The sequence below is a fragment of the Microtus pennsylvanicus genome, chromosome 5 (genome assembly GCF_037038515.1).
Source record: "Microtus pennsylvanicus isolate mMicPen1 chromosome 5, mMicPen1.hap1, whole genome shotgun sequence".
Lineage (NCBI taxonomy): Eukaryota > Metazoa > Chordata > Mammalia > Rodentia > Cricetidae > Microtus > Microtus pennsylvanicus.
In genome coordinates, this window is record NC_134583.1 from 47,875,327 (window position 1) to 47,893,453 (window position 18,127).

At 37.3% G+C, this 18,127-nt stretch overlaps 1 protein-coding gene across 1 annotated transcript; it reads left to right on the top strand.

Annotated features, from left to right (window-relative positions):
- The first annotated feature begins 6,733 nt into the window (after window positions 1–6,733).
- On the top strand, window positions 6,734–7,699 carry LOC142850876 (olfactory receptor 10A5). The gene has a single exon (XM_075974780.1). The coding sequence runs from the start codon at window positions 6,734–6,736 to the stop codon at window positions 7,697–7,699; it is 966 nt and encodes a 321-aa protein (XP_075830895.1).
- The last annotated feature ends 10,428 nt before the right edge of the window (window positions 7,700–18,127 follow it).

An 18,127-nucleotide genomic window follows, 5' to 3' on the forward strand; every position in this document is an offset into this window, starting at 1 on the left:
CCTAGATGCCCCTCAAAGGACGAATCGATAAATAAAGTGTGGAATATATACACGTTAGAGTACTACTCAGCGGTAAAAACAATGACATCTTGAATTTTGCATGCAAATGGATGGAAATAGAAAACACTATCCTGAGTGAGATAACCCAGACCCAAAAAGATGAATATGGTATGTACTCACTCATTTGTGGACTCTAGCCATAAACCAAGGTCATTAAGCCTATAGTTTACAAGCACAGAGAAGCCAAATAACAAGGTGAACCCAAAGAAAAACATATATAGATCCTCCTGGAAATTGGAAGCAAACAAGATTGCTGGGCAAAAGTTGTGAGCATGGGCCAAGGGTGGGGTGAGGTTGAAGGAAGGGGAAAGGGGGAGAGGGAAGGGAGAAGGGAAGGTCTGGCAAGAACTTTGGGGAGTGGAAGTGTGGAGATGGAGAAAGGGCTGATATAGGAACAGGGAAGAAGATACCTACATTAAGGGATCCATTTTAGGGTTGGCAAAAGACTTGGCTCTAGAGGGGTTCCCAGGTGTTCCCTTGGACAACAGAGGAGAGGGTGCCTGAACTGTTTTTGCCCCACTATCACACTGATGATTATCTTAAATATCACCATAGAATCTTCATCCAGCAACGGATGGAGATAGAGACAGAGACCCACATCAGAGCAACGGACTGAGCTCCTGAGGTCCAGTTGAAAGGCAGAAGGAGGGAGAAGATGAGCAAGGAAGTCAGGACCTCAAGAGGTTGGTCCACCAACTGAGTGTCCCTGTTCTAATGGGAGCTCACCAAATCTAGCTGGACCGGGTCTGAACGACCATGTGATCAAACCAGACTCTATGATTGTGGCTGACAATGAGGGCTGACTGAGAAGCCATTGATAAAGGTACTGATACTTATTTTTACGGCATGTTCTGGCTTTTTGGGACCCTAGTCTATATGGATGCACAGCTCCCTAGACCTGGATGTAGGGGTTGGCAAGGCCTTGGACTTCCCACAGGGCAGGGTTCCCTGCCCTCTCTCAAGCAGGGAGGGGGAAGGAGAAGGGAGAGTGGGGGAGTGGGAGGGGACTGAGAGATGAAAGGAGGTGTAAATATTTAAATAGAAAAAAATATACCCCCCATGGTATAGAGATGAATACTTTGCATTGGTATGAATCTTGGTTTATTGATACAAATTTAAGGTCAATTATGTTATGTGTTTACTTCTGCTCTTGATTATTGTATTGTGTTTGTGCAGTTCATTTAAAAATGTAAAGTATGATTAAGAAGTACAGATTAATAAATAGTCATCCATAATAGTCAAGCTTGTAGTCATATTAGTTAGGTTTTCTAGATGCACAGAGATATATTTCAGATGCAGATATAGTCTTCATACCTTTCAAAGATTAAAAGAATATGGCATTTAAAATGTTTAAGAACTTAGGACTTTTCATGACAATGAGACACATCTGCTTCTGGCAGCACCGATCTACTTCAAGAGGATGGCGAGCATTGAAGAGGCTCCTTATGGAGTATACCAGCCATTTGGGCAAGAAACTGCTCTTGCCTTGACTGCTTGATGGTCTGCTGTATAAACTGTACATTCAGGGCCCACATAAAAATGACTGCTGAACTTGCCTAAAGGTGAGACCTTCCTTCAGGATTCCTGCTTCATAAAAGAGTCTGCCAGACATTCTGCAGGATACAGAAGAAAGTTACTGATAAACTGTCAACAGAGGCGAAATAATCTTTCAAATTTCCTGCTTCATGGAAAAGTCTGTCAGATACTATGGGCCTGTAGGCTGAAGATGGATGCCCCAATATTAACAGAAGAACTTTGGGTTACTATCCAGGCAATGAGATGTCTCTGTCAATTCTAGAGTTTTGGAAGTTGCTTATAATGCACTTCCTGTTAACTTAGGTAATATTATATCCTTCTGAGGTCTAGCCTTCTTAGATTATATAGTTATAATTATAGTTTTTCTTAATTATGATCAAACATAAAGTACATATAAATATTGTAACTTTAATTCTCGCTTGATACCTGTTTTGTTATATATAATTTTACCATGTTAAATTTAAAACCTTCCTTTTATTTAGAAAGAAAAAGAAAGATAATGTGGGATTCTCCTCTGTGTGCTATGAATATGTTTTATTACCATTGGTTATTAAAGAAGCTGTTTTGGCCAATGGCTTAGTAGAGTGCAGTCAGGAAGAAAATCTGAACAGAGATATAAAGAGAAAGTAGGCCGAATCAGAGAGATGCCATGTAGCTGCCAAAGGAGAAAGATGCCAGCCACCAGCAAGAACCTTACCAGTAGGCCACAGCCTCATGGAGATACATGGATTATCAGAAATGGGTTAATTTAAGATGTAGGAGTTAGTTAATAACAAGCCTGAGCTAATAGGCCAAACAGTGTTGTAACTAATATAGTTTCTGTGTTATTAATTGGGTCAGGGTGGCCAGGAAATGAACAGTTGGCCTCTGACTACATATAGCCAGGAATGTGGACGACTAGGTCAAATGGCGAAAAGTCCATGCTTATTCCCATGGCGACCCCACCAGTTTGTATATGTGTAGCAGTGCCTGGGGTTGCTCTTGACCCAATTCTCACCAGACATTGTAGTCAGTTCTCTTGATCATAATCATTCATATTGGGGTGAGACAAAATCTCAAGGAAGTTTTAAATTATATTTCTTGGAAGGTTGAGGATGTTAAACACTATTTTAAATATCTATTAACCATTCATATTTCTTCATTAGGATGATGGTGATAGTATGGTAATAATTACTAAAAGCAGAAGAGAGACCAGAAATCTAGAGAAAAAGATAAGAAAAGTAGTGTTACTTAAGCAACACAGGTTAAACAATATGATATAATATATGTCTATTTAAAATATGAAGCATGAGGTAACAATCAATCATACCCTGCCAGATTCACTATTATAGAAATATAGTAAACTTAACAAAGGAATTCATACAATAGAAAAGAGACTAGTCAGATGGCTGAGACCATTGTCCATGAGTTAAATATTCTAGGCAGCATAAAAGCATCTATTTATTTCAGAATATAAAGTGCTCCATCACAGTAGATCAGAAGAGTAGGCATCAAACCAAGCTGCCAACCCAAAGGAAATTTACTACTTCTTGGACAGCAGTCACTCCCATAACCTGTAGGCCAAGGAGGATGTGTTCTTAAGGAGACCCCTTGCCATAGTAAACATAGGAAGTATGGTTTGGCTGCCTGGGTCATTGTTCTCTCCCATATCTGGTCCTGTACATTCACCTAAGTTTCCCTCCAGGTCCCCAGTGTAGGACACTGAGATCACTGATCATCTGTGCTTTGTGGCATCAAAGTGACTCGTTAACAACTTTTTAATGAGGACACAGCCAGTAACTGTCCATTAGTACATCATTTAGACTGAAGACCCAGAGTTCAGCCTGACAGCAGCACATTGGAATGAAGAGAGTAGACTTCTCTTGGAAAAAGTCACCAGGCTTTTACTGTTGGGTCTCTAGAGTCCCTTGTAGATCCCAGAGACTGTGATTCTGGATATAGGTCTGGAGGGACCAGGGGCTTGGTGGAAGCATGGGAGAACAGAGGCGAGTGATCCCAGGCTAACCACAGCTCTCAGCAGAGAGAAACTCTTGGGGAAATCAGATGTTCAAGTACAGCGTCTTTGTTTCCTAAATCTATTAAACTCTACATGTTTAGGAAGACACTGGCCTTCTTCTTCCTTCTTCCATAGATATTTTAGACAACCCATCTATTCCCAGACTTTTAACAAATCACCCTTGTGGAAATGAAACTTGGGCATGGATCAGTGGTGGAGTCTCCTACTCGACTTCTCTGCATGCAGTAATGGTGAAGACTCACACACACACACACACACACACACACACATCTCATTTTTATTCCACTCTATTTGATGTATCCAGGATTCATTTGAAATTCATTTGGGGCAATCTGTCATTATTATGCTCAAAATCTTTATATTTCCCATAATCTATAGAATAAAATATATTCTCATCATGAATTTTAAGTCAAAATACTAGCTTACTGCTCAAAGGTCAGTTCTTGCCTTTATCCACTCAATTATATTCATACTCAATTTTTCCCTTTTAAAAATGCATTTTTAGCTTCTCTACTGCCTCATACTATATTCCCAAAGTTAGATGTCTTGGTTGACATTCTGCATGTGATCCTTACTGGTCATGAAAATTCATACAATGGCTCTAAGTTCCCATCCTTTCATTATTTAATTTGTAAATGTAATACAGTAATAAATTATATGTGTATATTATTCAATCTGTAATGATAAAATAAGAGCAATAGAACCTAACCACTGACTTATGTGATCTCTTGATAAATCGGTTATAGAAATATGACTTGTTATATATTGAATTGCCACAAATGTTGTTTCAAGTTTGTCATTTATCTTTAAAATACTGAACAGAAATTTATTCTTATTAACCTGTTAATCTAAATATAAAAATACATCAAAATGAATAGGGTATAAATTATGGAATAAAGTATAAAATGCAATTGCTTCATTAAGAGAAATAGTGAAATTAATACATTGGCAGTTTTGACATTCATAGATAAAATATTGTATATTAAAGTTAACATATTTGCCTTAAGTAAGTATAATATTTGTAGCATTCACTGACCTAAACATATAGCATAACAGCATCTTCTAATGCTGTTAAACCTTCATTTATAGCACAATCCTTAATGACTTCAAAGAAGCCCATAGTAAATCAATTTATGTCAAATGTTGCTCCATCTGTTCTTTTCATTCTTTAGTTGATGTTACAATATCATGACAGATGATAAAAGGCAAATTCTAGAAAGCAAACCTCTCCAAATTTAATCTAAAATTGTAGAGCATACCTAGTTCAAAATGTCTTTAGTGTATAATTTAAAATATATTTGGCATTTGACCTATAATTTTTAACATAACTTAATAAAATACTTTTCATTATTGAAAACTATCTATTGTACACCCATGACACATAATCAAATATCAGTTCACTGTGTCAGCATGAATTGATTTCTGGGTTGTCTAATCTGTTCTCTTGGTCTTCATATTTGCTTGTATGTCCTTTTGCATGTTTTTCTACTCTTTGGAAATTTGCCATATAGCCTAGATTTTTAATTAAACCTTTCTAATTTTTAATTTTCCTTCAGCTTTTATTTTTAAGTGTTCAAAAGCAATTTCTTAGGAACTGATTCATGTTTCTCATTATGAAGGTTGCTGCACTATCTACTTAGAGATATCTACATTCTAGTACTAAATCTGAATGACTTTTCTTCACAGTTGTCTACAGCTCCATTCAGTATTTACAACATCTTCCACATGAGATATACTTGTATGCTGTAAGTTTAGCTAAACTTTATTGTACTCTTGTTATGCTTTCTATTCTTATACATAAATTCTTGTATTTGAAGCATGTCTGTACTTTACTTGTTTCTATTTTTGAAATATGTTTTTGCTATAATATTTTCATAATTGCATTAAGATTTTTCATGCCTATATTTTAACCAACTTTATTTTCTCAATACCTAAAAAGTAATAACTGTTTGTGTTAGGGGTTATTAATCTTCATGTGTGTCCTCCAAGATACAGTATGCTTTCTTTATATTTCATTAAATTTTTTGATTCATGCATAAATGCTATGTTTATATAATTTCCATCTCTAGTAGTTATTTTATACCTATTTAAAATTAATCTCTTTCATTAGACTCTGGACTTCAGTGAGCCCTCACACATCATCAAACCAGTTACTTTACAAGAACTGAATAAATTTTGAAACTTTCATATCATTTAGAATCTATCTTTTAAATTGTGTAGTTGATGGACTATTGAATGTTTGCCTTTGAAATTTCATGGTAATGTTTCTCAGAAGTTTAACAAAAAAAATTAAGGAAACTGTTAGTGCAGGGGTTATTCATTTGTTGGGATACTTGTGGTTTTCCATTTTAAATTGTTTGAAACCTATTGCACACATTAATTTTCCACCTCCTTATATATAATTATTCTGAGGATCTTAATTTTAAGATAAAATGATGATGCAACTACTGACCACCAATTGTCAGTTTGGGCTCTGATATATTGAAGATGAAGATGCTAGAATTGGCATTACCTGAGAAGGTAAAAAACAATTACAATTTTCTGAGTTGAGGTAGTCTACAATTAAGGCATGGCATTAACCTAACCCACTAAATCAGTTTTTAGGCATGCCTTCCTCCTTTTCCTCCAATGATGCAAATCACAATATAATAAATAGTAATTTGTCAAAGTGTTCTGGAGGTACAGGCCAGAGGCACTCATAAAATACCTATCAAATTTGTCAGTAGATAAAGACTGAAACAGTGATATATTGATGAAGAAAAATAAATATAATGTACAAATAAAATGTTCATATTGTTTTTCACTTGATTCTACTTCTTTGGCTCAGGAACCTTTTCATTCAGCCTAGTTACTTAGGTATGTTCAGTGTAACAGAAGGATGAAACTATGTAAAAACGCTCAATTTGTTTTATAATATGCATAATTTTTTTTAAAAAAGAATATCACAGTTTTGGTGTTTGCTCTATATCATTTCTTTCTTTTTAGGCAGCACAAGGTCTGTTTTCTTTTAAAGGGTCTGATTTTAACTCTTTCCCTGCCAATTATCAGGAGTCTAAAAAACAAATCCAGAATCTGATTTGGACAATCAAGAATCTATGTCCTTGAGCACATGCAATACTTATGGTCATGCCCATGGCTACAGGAAACTGGTCAAGAATAACTGAATTTGTTCTCATGAGCTTCTCTTCCCTGCCTACTGAAATACAGATAATTCTCTTCCTGGCATTTCTAGCCATCTACCTAATCACTCTACTGGGAAACAGCCTCATCATTTTGGTGACACTGGCTGATCCCATGTTGCAAAGCCCAATGTACTTCTTCCTCAGAAACCTGTCCTTCTTAGAGATTGGCTTCAACCTGGTCATTGTGCCTAAAATGTTGGGGACCCTGATTGCCCAGGACACAAGCATCTCCTTCCTTGGCTGTGCCACTCAGATGTATTTCTTCTTCTTCTTTGGAGTGGCTGAATGCTTCCTCCTTGCCACCATGGCCTATGACCGCTATGTAGCCATATGCAGTCCCTTGCATTACCCAGTCATCATGAACCAAGAGACACGGGCCAAACTGGCTGCTGCCTCCTGGTTTCCAGGATTCCCTGTAGCCACTGTGCAGACCACATGGCTCTTCCGTTTTCCATTCTGTGCCAACAACAAGGTGAACCACTTCTTCTGTGACAGCCCACCTGTGCTGAGGCTGGTCTGTGCAGACACGGCACAGTTTGAAATCTATGCCATTGTAGGCACCATTCTGGTCGTCATGATACCCTGCCTCCTGATCCTGTGTTCCTACACTCGCATTGCTGCTTCCATCCTCAAGATTCCATCAGCCAAAGGGAAGCACAAAGCCTTCTCTACCTGCTCCTCACATCTCCTCGTTGTCTCTCTTTTCTATGTGTCTTCAAGCCTCACTTACTTTAGGCCTAAATCAAATAATTCCCCTGAAAGCAAGAAGTTGCTGTCATTGTCTTATACTGTTGTGACTCCCATGTTGAACCCTATCATCTATAGCCTGAGGAATAATGAGGTGAAGAATGCTCTCAACAGGACCTTCAACAAGGCCCTGGGTCTCAGAAGCCACATCACATGAAATTGTTTTCCCCTATTTCAATGTCCACTGGAGGGAACCCACTTGTTTAATGGCTGTTAGGAAGCTCAGTAGAGACAAAGGAACATAGAGGCCATTGATATCCATCTATGATTCTCTGCCTTCCCATTGTGTGAACATTGTTTTCTCACCAGAGTAATTTGAATTTTTGGTACTCTGGCAAGTTTGTTCAAGGTATTTATTTTGCAAATAGGCATGAAAGTGGTATACATTGTGAACTGTGTGTGACCCCTTCTAATGTGCACTTGGAACCATATACCAGAAAATACAGTAAAAAAGCATCAAAAGTCATCCTGGCCCTTTGTTTGGCTTTAACTGGTCTGGTTCCAGGTAAGAAGGAACATCCCTATTCTTCTAGTGCATGATTCGTTTGTTATTTCCTTTTATTTCACTTTCCCCTTAGATAGGCAGTTTGTAACCTCAAACAGAGGAGAGCCAACTACTAATTCCCATGCATATTTACATAGCCTCAACAATGCCATTGGCTCTTCCCAAAAGCTACTTTGGCCAGGTGAAATAACCTAGTCTACATTTCTTCCAATTACATTTTTAGGCTCTAACCCTTTGTTTAAAACAACTGCAAATTTTCACATACTGTCTGTTATGATACAGTCCTCAGCAGGATTCCCATGGACCCCTGCAGATGCCCGCACAAGTCCTCTAAGAGCACTAGTGTATTGAGCTTAGTGTCTTTGTATTTTAAAGTGATGTGCATTATCAGCACGAAAAGACAAAAGCCCGTCACAAGTGAATACATTAAACAATATTGAGGAGTTCAAATAATGTCACTGATAAGAGCAAATTAATTTTATGAGTGTGGAAATAAAACCAAAGACATTTAAACAAGTATAACTGGATTCAATTCTAAAACCCAAGTATTTGATTATCAGGATTATTGTTTTTCAGTGCCAAATAATATGTAGAAATTGTTTAGTTCAGAGTCATTGTAAAACAATCTTTTATAAGGGTGGGTTGAAGAAGTGAGTGGTCAAGAATATGCTTGAGAAATACATAAAGAGCTTGCATTAAATTCACACTTCAATCACATGAGGAAAAATACAACTAAACTTCTAACAATTCAAAACAAAGCGTTTCACAGCATATCATGCTGATCAGACTTCTTTTGGAGCATCCTTCACTTAAGGTGAACATAGATAAATCAGAAAACTTATACAAAGATAATCCCACTCCTTACATACTGACTGCAAGCATTCAGGTGAAGAGAGGAGCAATATTTGCAAGAGAGAATTTACATGAAACATTCACATAAATCAGTCAAGCTCATTTGTGTTACTAGAAGCCAGAAAAGTCCAACCCTCAGAGTGCAGTTAACACCACATGAAAGCCAGCACAATGTGCTATAAGTCAATATACTGTAAAATGACAGTTATTTAGAACATTCTGGGGAAATGTATGTTTAAGTAAAGAGACCAGAAAACACCATAGTAGACATGCAGGCTCTAGAGGATAAGGCTGCAGAAACTAAACCTGGGCAGTGATGACCAGATAAAGAAGGACATGGAAATGGGCTATAGTTACATGGTGTCTCCTTTATGCTTTCAACACAAGTTCACTCCCTTAACCATTATGTCTTCACCTTGTTGTTGATGGCAATCAACTCTTTTCTGAGGTATTAAGCTCCAAGAAGTTGCAATAAATATTTTGTTTGAACAATCCAAAATAAATGTTCAAGAATCTGCTTTGTAATTGCTTTGTAACTCATAGCCTTAGAGAAGAAAAAAAAACCACATATTCTGCTAATATCTTGTCTTTTGAAAACTTGAAAAGTTTTTCCTCACATTTTACCTTGTGGTTATAACTTGGGGAAATAGTAAATGTCTCCATGATAAAATAAAGAGACAAAAGTTATTACTACCACTAAATATATGACTGAATAACAATAAATGAACATTTTACGCCATTGTTTTCCAAGGCCAAGTTATATTAATGCATATAATTAATAGAGAACTTTTTTTTTTGATTTCTCGAGACAGGGTTTCTCCGTAGCTTTTGGTTCCTGTCCCGGAACTAGCTCTTGTAAAAGGCTATTTTAAATAAGTCATTCCTTTATAGGTACTCTTCTATGTCCAACACTATGGAGAAATAGACTCATAATCAATGCTCTTATTCCTGGGAATGGGGCCATGAATCTGGGCAAGTTGTACACTCATAATGGAAGTAATGGAAGTATATTTTAAAAAACTAAAATTCTCTGTAGTTAGGGCTTGGAAATCAACATGGAAAGGCATGAAAACTGGCTCAATGGTTGAGAGCACTTGCTGCTCTTGCAGAGGACCACATTTGATTGCTGGCTCCCACACACTGGCTCACAGCTGCCTCTAACTGCAGTTCCAAGGGATCTGATGCCCTCTTCTGTCCTCTGAGGGCAGCATGCCCATGATGCATATACATGTACACAGACAAAACACTCATACTTACAAGAATACATGAATATTTTTAAAAGAAAAAAATAGAATACATTGTTCTAATTATAAAGTTGTTTCACCTATTTTCCTCAATAGCACTTTGTAGTGATACATATACTGACATATAAAATGACTCCAACTCATGTATCACCTCCTTGACATAGCACTGATGTCTCTAGATCTAACACTACCTTGCCTTCGTGTCTTCTCTTTCTCCAGGATAAATACATATAATATAAACACAATTCTCCCCACCATACTTCCTTATTTTCCTCTAATGTCCATTAACTACCTCGTGCCTTATTTAAACTAATGTCGCCATAATCACTTTAATATTTATTAGTCTTAATTTTTGAATGCTGAAGCATGACATGGGGTCACTTATGTTTTATAGTCAACAAACGACTTATAATTTAGGAAAAAGAATATTTTACAACCCATTGTGTGATGATGTTTAAGCTACGTTTTGCAATTGAGTTAAGAGGTGGGGAAATAAGACTCCACTGAACAAAACCACAAAAGTTCCAGGTAAAGAAGAACTTACACAGTGGAAATGCAAAAGAAACTGTGATTGAAATTTTTATGTGTTGTTTTCCCTGCCTGTATGTCTGGGCAATACCGATGGAGGAAGGCATCGGATCTCCTTGCACTGGAGTTGAAGGATGGTTGGTAGCAACCATAAGGGTTTGAGGGATGGAACTCATGGCCTATACAAAAATAACCACTACTCTTACTACTCTTAACCACTAAGCTATCTCTCCACTCCCAAAATGCTTTTTGGTGAAATTTTGTGAGCAGGTGTCTTAAAAAAATTTTTTTGATTCATAGCCAGAGGTCAAAACAAACAGGAAATTTAATTGACCATGCTTATGATTTTAAAGTTTAATCTGTACACAATAAGTAAACTTCAAAACATTTTGATCAAGACAGTGACTTAGGTAACAATAGTAGCTGGGTAGCACACATTGAAAATAAGAAGAGCCGAAACAGAGAGACTGTTGTAATAGTGGCCTCATTCACAGTCGTGGTACCAGAAATCAGTTCAGACTTTAAATAACAATTTATATAAAATTTACAAGTTGTTTGAGCTATATTATGACAACTAAGGGAAAGGAGAGCACAGACTCCTCCCACAAATCTGGCATAAACAACCTTGTTTATTTATGAAGTGTATCAATATTTTTAATTCATCATTAACAGCATTTGTAGAGTTTTTATTCATATCTTATTGTAAAAGATTGATAATTCGTCTTTTCCTTTATTAATAATTTAGTATTTGTCTTGAGTAATAATTGGTAATAATTGTCACAGCCTCATTACACAAGATTGACAGCAACTTTGAAAAGGCTTCCTCTTCTTAGCTTCAAGAATATCAACTGAAGCTGTAGTGCCATCGTGTGGCTGAGAAGTTTATTGCGGTTTTTGGTTTGGTTTGATTTTGAGTTTTTGATTTTGTTTTGTTTTATTTGAGGTTTTTCTCATCTTTTAGTTAGCGTACAGATTAACGGGCTTCATAATCTCTTTTCCACGAACATTAACAGGACCTCCAAATGCAGCACAGATCACAGACATCAACATAGTCTCCTGTGACATCCCTGTTCAACACAGCTTCCCAAGGCCACACAGGTCATGTGTAACTTCATGGCTCCCCAAGGGACAACGTGCCCATGTCCATGATCACAACTGCTACAGGAGACTATGTTGATGTCTGTGATCTCTGATGCCTTCAGAGGACTTGCTGATGTCCGTGATCCATATTGGGACCCCGTGGGTTGTTACCGTTCTGTGCGTCAACAAAAAGCCACATGGACACTAACAGTTACACCAGCAAGGAAGCATCTGTCACAGTGGTATAGATGACTCCATGTTCATGGGAGAGACTTTGAAGGTTTCTGCAATAATCCCCTCTCCTCAGCAAAGAAGAAACAAACAGTCTAGACAGGTTGCCATTGAGGAGGGTCCTTTAAAAGTGTGATAAAGATGCTGAAATGTAGCTCTTCACAGTTGTTGGCTTCTGTCTGGAGTGGGGGAAGAATCAGTTTTCTGTAAGGGACTGGCAACTGAGAGTCTGACATGCTCCAGTGAGTATATGTGGAAAACAAATTGTACTTGGTGTATTTGGTGGAGATCAGGGATGGGAGGTTGGACTTGGGTCGAGTGGGAAGTGAGTGTGATCTGCATTTATAGCATGTAATTCCCAAATAATCAATAATAACATTATGTTGGGCAAACAAAAAATTTCATTGCATATACGCTTTGTCTCGGTTGAACTAGAAGGAGTGAGGGGCGTTCTATGTAGGTTCTATTTACATTTCCTTATGTCCAGCATGGTGAATATTTTTCTATCTTTTGCCTTCATATGATTCTTTAGGAAACTCTGTCCTTCATTTGCCCACTTATTGAAAGATTGGCTCCTTAGCTATCAACAATTTTGGTTCTTTATTTACTCTGGATATTAACCTTCTCCTGGAAAACGATTACCAGAGATTGTTTCCCATCTTCTGAACTCTCTTCTGCTGTTTCCTTTGCCCTTCAGAAGCTTTGGGGTGTCCTGTGACACTATTTGCAGCTTCTTGCTGTTACTTCCTCAGTTGTGCTGTATTTCAAGGTGTTCTCTCCACTTTGTCCTCTAGTACTTTAAGATTTTCATATGTGTACATTAAGGGTGTTGACTTTTATAGGATGAGAGAGAGAACTCTAGTTTAACTTTTCTACATAGGAACAAGACGCTGTCTTCTCTCCAACACGGGTATTTCTATAACTTTAACACCTTTATTGAAAATCAGATGCATTTAGTTGTTGTATATTTCTGGATTCTATAATCTACTTGTGTGTGTGTGTGTGTGTGTGTGTGTGTGTGTGTGTGTGTGTGTGTGTGTTGTTATGCCAAAGCATAGACTTTGCAGTGTATTTTGAAATCAAAAATTTTGACCTATCAAACACTGTTATTGTTGGTATTGTTGTTGTTGCACAGGACTGCTTAAGCTATTTGGGGTCTTTTGAGAGTGGGATCTATATGGATTATCTTCTCTATTTGTGCGAAAATCACAGTCTTAGGAGGATTTCATTGAATTTGTAATTTGGTTTTAGTAACATAGACATTATAAATATACTAATTAATTATGCAACTTATGAATGGGAAGTCATTACTTATGGTCAATATAAAGACAAATGGAGGGTTGATTTTAGTTCATTAGCTATTGTTTTCAAATACCCCAAGAACATTAATCCAAAACTAAAATGCATAATGTTTAATACTAATCTTGTCATTAATCAGCTCTATAGTGCTGGGAAATTTGCTTGGAATCTCTTGCACTTTAGTCTCTTCTCCATACAGAATGACAATTATATCCCTGCTTAAAAGTTTCATTAGGATAATTCTTGAGTCTGTGTGTGCAAATCAGTTTAAAAATGATTCTAGGCACATTGTAATTTCAATAAGAATGTAAGTCATTATGGTGACATGATTACATGGTATTTAAATTAGTAGGGGAATAAAAAATAATAGAAATTAGCTCCATGGAAGAGAAAACATGAGGTTGATGAAGATATGGAGGTAGCAAGAAAACAGATACTGAAAAAATTATATGTCAACTTGTTTAAAAACAATATTGTGAGCTATAATAAGTCAATTTAGGATGTTAGGACAAAGAAATAGATCTGCATATTTAGAAATATCACCTTGGCAGTCACAAAATGCATAGATCACAAGGGGAAATGGCCTGTAAGACAGATAAATCAAAAGAATTTTGTAATGGAGCAGAAATAGGTGAAGGAGGGTCACTTTTTTATCTCAGAAGTTGAAGTCTCCCATCAATACAAGTCATAAGAGTTGGTACAAAACAAAACTGGGCACCCAAAGGAAATCCACCACTGTTCTGGACAGCAGCCATTCCTTAAACCTGAAGACAGCAGGGGCTTGGGATTTGGAGGTGGCCTCTTGTCAACGTAAGCTAATCAGGGGATATATTTCTGCTGTCTGTGCCATTAGCCTCTCCAGATCTGATCCTGGCTATACACCTAAGGTTCCCCCAGGTCCCATTGTAGGCCACTGGGAGCCTCTGTCAACTGCTCTCCCTGTGCAGCAGAGTAGCTCATTAACAACTTTTTAATGAGTTCACAGTTACTGCTCATTAATAAATTGAGTAGTCTGCAGCCCCAGAGACTAAGGAAACTCAGAACAGAAGTCAGTGACAACAGTGCTCAACCAAAGAGTAGCTGGGTTAGGGTGAAAAGAAAAAACTTCTCTTGGAGGACTCCGAACTTTTACTATTAGACCTCTAGGGTCCTTGGCAGCTCCTAGAGACTGTAACTCTGAAAATACAGACCTGGAGGTGTAGGACTTTGGTGGCATAAAGGGAAGACAGAGTCCTGTGTTCCCAGGCTTGCCCCAACTCTTCATCTATAGAGACACTTGAGGAAGTCAGGTCCTCTTCAGGCTTTCTGGAATGCTGTGGATTAAAGATCTTGCTCTCAGAACTATTTAATGTTGTGTCTTCTATATCTATAGATGCTCTTGTTGTTTTCCCCTCATATCCAAGCACAGAGTCCTTTTTTCCTAAGCTATTTCAGTCTGTGTTCTAGGGATCCAATAGCCTTCGTTCCTCTTTGGCATGCATCTCTTAGAGCCCAGCCTTTCCCAAGGTTGCAATGAATCATCCCTATAAAGATAAATCTCAGGCATTGACTTTACTTCCTACAAGGATCAGGAATGGAATATTCTATTTGGCCTGGCTGCCTTCAGTAATGAAGCAAGTTTACATATCCTTTAATCTACTCTCCTTAGCTGCCCTTGAATGCTTTCTAAATTTGCACATATCAGTCATTATTGTGCATAAATGCATTTTTACTCTCTTCAGAATTAAACTAATGCACTGGCTTTGTGGGAGCCTAGGCAGTTTGGATGCTCAACTTACTAGACCTGGATGGATGTGGGGGTTCCTTGGACCTCCCACAGGACAGGGAACCCTGATTGCTTTTCAGGCTGGGGGGGGGACTTAATTAGGGGAGGGGGAGGGAAATGGGAGGCGGGGGCGGGGAAGAGACAGAAATCTTTAATAAATAAATAAATTTAAAAAAAAGAATTAAACTAATGTTCTTAGTCTGCCATATAAGCTTACAGTTCAGTTCTAGTTTCTTTACAACTATATTTCTTATTACATTCGTTCATTAGGTGAATGAGAAATAAATTATCATGATGCCACAATTGCAGCATAGATGATTTATCAGGTCTCTTCCTTTACCAAGAGAATACTATTGACTAAAGGTACTAACTTGTAATTGATGCCTAAATATGGACTAGATCTGTATAAATCTATTTGGGGGTATGAACAAAAAGAACAGAAAAGGACAAAGTAATAACTGCCATAACCTAGATTGAAATCCATGAATAAATACACCAAATTCTGTGTTCTTTTCAATATTGTTTATTCTGCTCTAATACACAAAGACTAATAGGAAGGAAGAGAGAAAATAATAGTGTCTGATATGGGATGTCAAAGTCTTCAGGTGTGTCAGAAGGAGAAAAATGAACCAAATACAAATTAATTAAATACAAATAGATGAACTATTGATATATACAAAGAACTATTTCTCTGAGATCATGCAACCTAATATATATATATATATATATATATATATTAAAAGTAACGCTACTTGGAGCAGTGTGGTTCTTCAAAAAAAGCATATTTTATTATCACATTTTTGTGTCTTTTCTCACTTTTTCTTACTACAGTTTCTTCCTTTTCTCCCATCTACTCTATCGCAAGATGACTCTAATATTATTTAAGATTTAGCTCTAAGTTTTCCTTTCTATGACTGCAACTGCACTCAACAAACCTAATCATCCTCTTTTATGCAAATCCTTTTTCAAATACCTTGTATGGATAGGTAGTAAGTGTTAATACATTGTTCTGTGTTTTACAGATACAGAGGATACAGTGAGTGTTGACAGAGGTTTCTGTCCCTGCAGCCATTTAGTAACAAAGAGTCACACAGAGGTCTACATTAATCATAAACTGATTGGCCTAGAAGCTCAGACTTCTTATTAACTCTTATAACTTATATTAGCCCATAATTCTTGTCTGTTTTAGCCACATGGCTTGGTACCTTTTTCGACGAGTCAGTCACATCTTTCTATCTTGCTTCCTCTGTGGCTGGGTCACGACTGCAGATAGCACTTCCTTCTTCCCAGCATTCTCATTGCCTCGCCTATACTTCCTGTCTGGCTACTGGCCAATCAGCATTTATTAAACAAGAGACAAATCTTTACAGGTTAAAACCATTGTCTCCACAGCACTTCCCCCTCTCCATCTTTTTTCTTCAGAACAAGAACTCTGAATCTGATATCCTTTGTTTAGCTTTTTGTCCAGACCATTATCCATAACATATTGTAACCAACACTCTAAACAAAGATAAGCCAGTTTTGGGAATATGGGCATAGTTTTCTAGGATTCTTCCTGTTGTTTGGGGGCACTGATAATTTTATGTGGACCTAAAGAAAATTTAGCATTTTGGTCAAGTTGTGACTGGAGTATCCTGTGAGGGTTGATCATCTCAGGCAGCAATCTTGAATCTGCTCTGGAGTAGAACTCAGACATCTGGGCCATCTGCTCCTATCAGAGATTTCTCAGGAGGTCTTCCTTGAGGAAAGCTGATTTTTCTTACCCAAGAATGAATCCACAGCCTCTCATTTCCTGTGAAAGCAAAAGCAAAACCTCTTCTCCAAAGTTACATACTTTTTGACTTCAATTTTGAAGTCAAGTACTTTACAAAATACCTATCTTAGATTAATTCAGAAACATTTATGAACAAATATCTTTTAGCAGCTGTTGCTCCTTTCTCAGCATTCAAACAATTCAAAGAGAACATAACATGGCTGGAGCCATGTTTATTGTCACAATGTATGGCATTTCAAGGTCCATGCGACCACCAAGAAGCATGTTGTAGGTTATTCATAAACACCACTTAAATGTTTTATGGCAGAGCCTCTTAAAAGAGCTGCAAGGTTTTGCAGCTAAAGCTAAGTTAGGAAGCCTCTCTTAAATGAGAGTGCTTGCCTCTAGTAAGCAGAGCCCACCTGAGAAAATTCTACCAAGAAGCCGTGCTTAACTATGTTTTTTTTGTTTGTTTTTTTGTTTGTTTGTTTGATTTTTTTTTTGTCTAGGGTTACTTGCCAAACTCTTTCAGGCTTTATGTGGATGCACTTGTCCACACGGGCACCATTTGTTGAGAGAGGTTTCTGTCCCCACAGCCATTAAGTCCCAAAGAATCACACAGAGGTCTACATTTATCATAAAATGATTGACATATTAGCTCAGGCTTCTTATTAACTCATAACATATATTAGCCCATAATTCTCTTCTGTGTTAGCCACATGGCTTGGTACCTTTTTTTGGCAAGGCAGTCACATCTTTCTGTCTTGCTTCCTCTGTGGCTGGGTCACAACTGCAGAGGGCACTTCCCTCTATTCAGCATTCTCATTGCCCTGCCCCTACTTCCTGTCTGGTTGCCTCACCTATACTTCCTGCCTGGCTACTAGCCAATCAGTGTTTATTAAACAAGTACAAGAGACAAATCTTTACAGGGTAAAACTATTGTCCCATGGCAAGTGAGGGCAGCTTAACACTTGTGTCTTTATTTCTAAAACAAAATCGAATGTAACTTTAATTTTAAAGGATCTGATGCTCCCTTCCAGCCACTATGAATGCTACGCTCACATATGCACATAAATATGTGTTTATAAACAAAAACCTTTATTGAAAGAAGATTTCTTTATCAACATTTTATGATTCTTTTCCAAGGACAACAGCTACTACTAACTTATTGTAGATTCTGTCTAAATTTCCTAATAACAAATTTTATTTATGTATTGATGATTTTCTTTTTATACAGTAAACACAGATGTGTTGTATCTATGTCTATATTTTTCTTCACCTTTACCCTTTACATTTTTATTTATAGATGTTGTTCTCAGTATATGGTG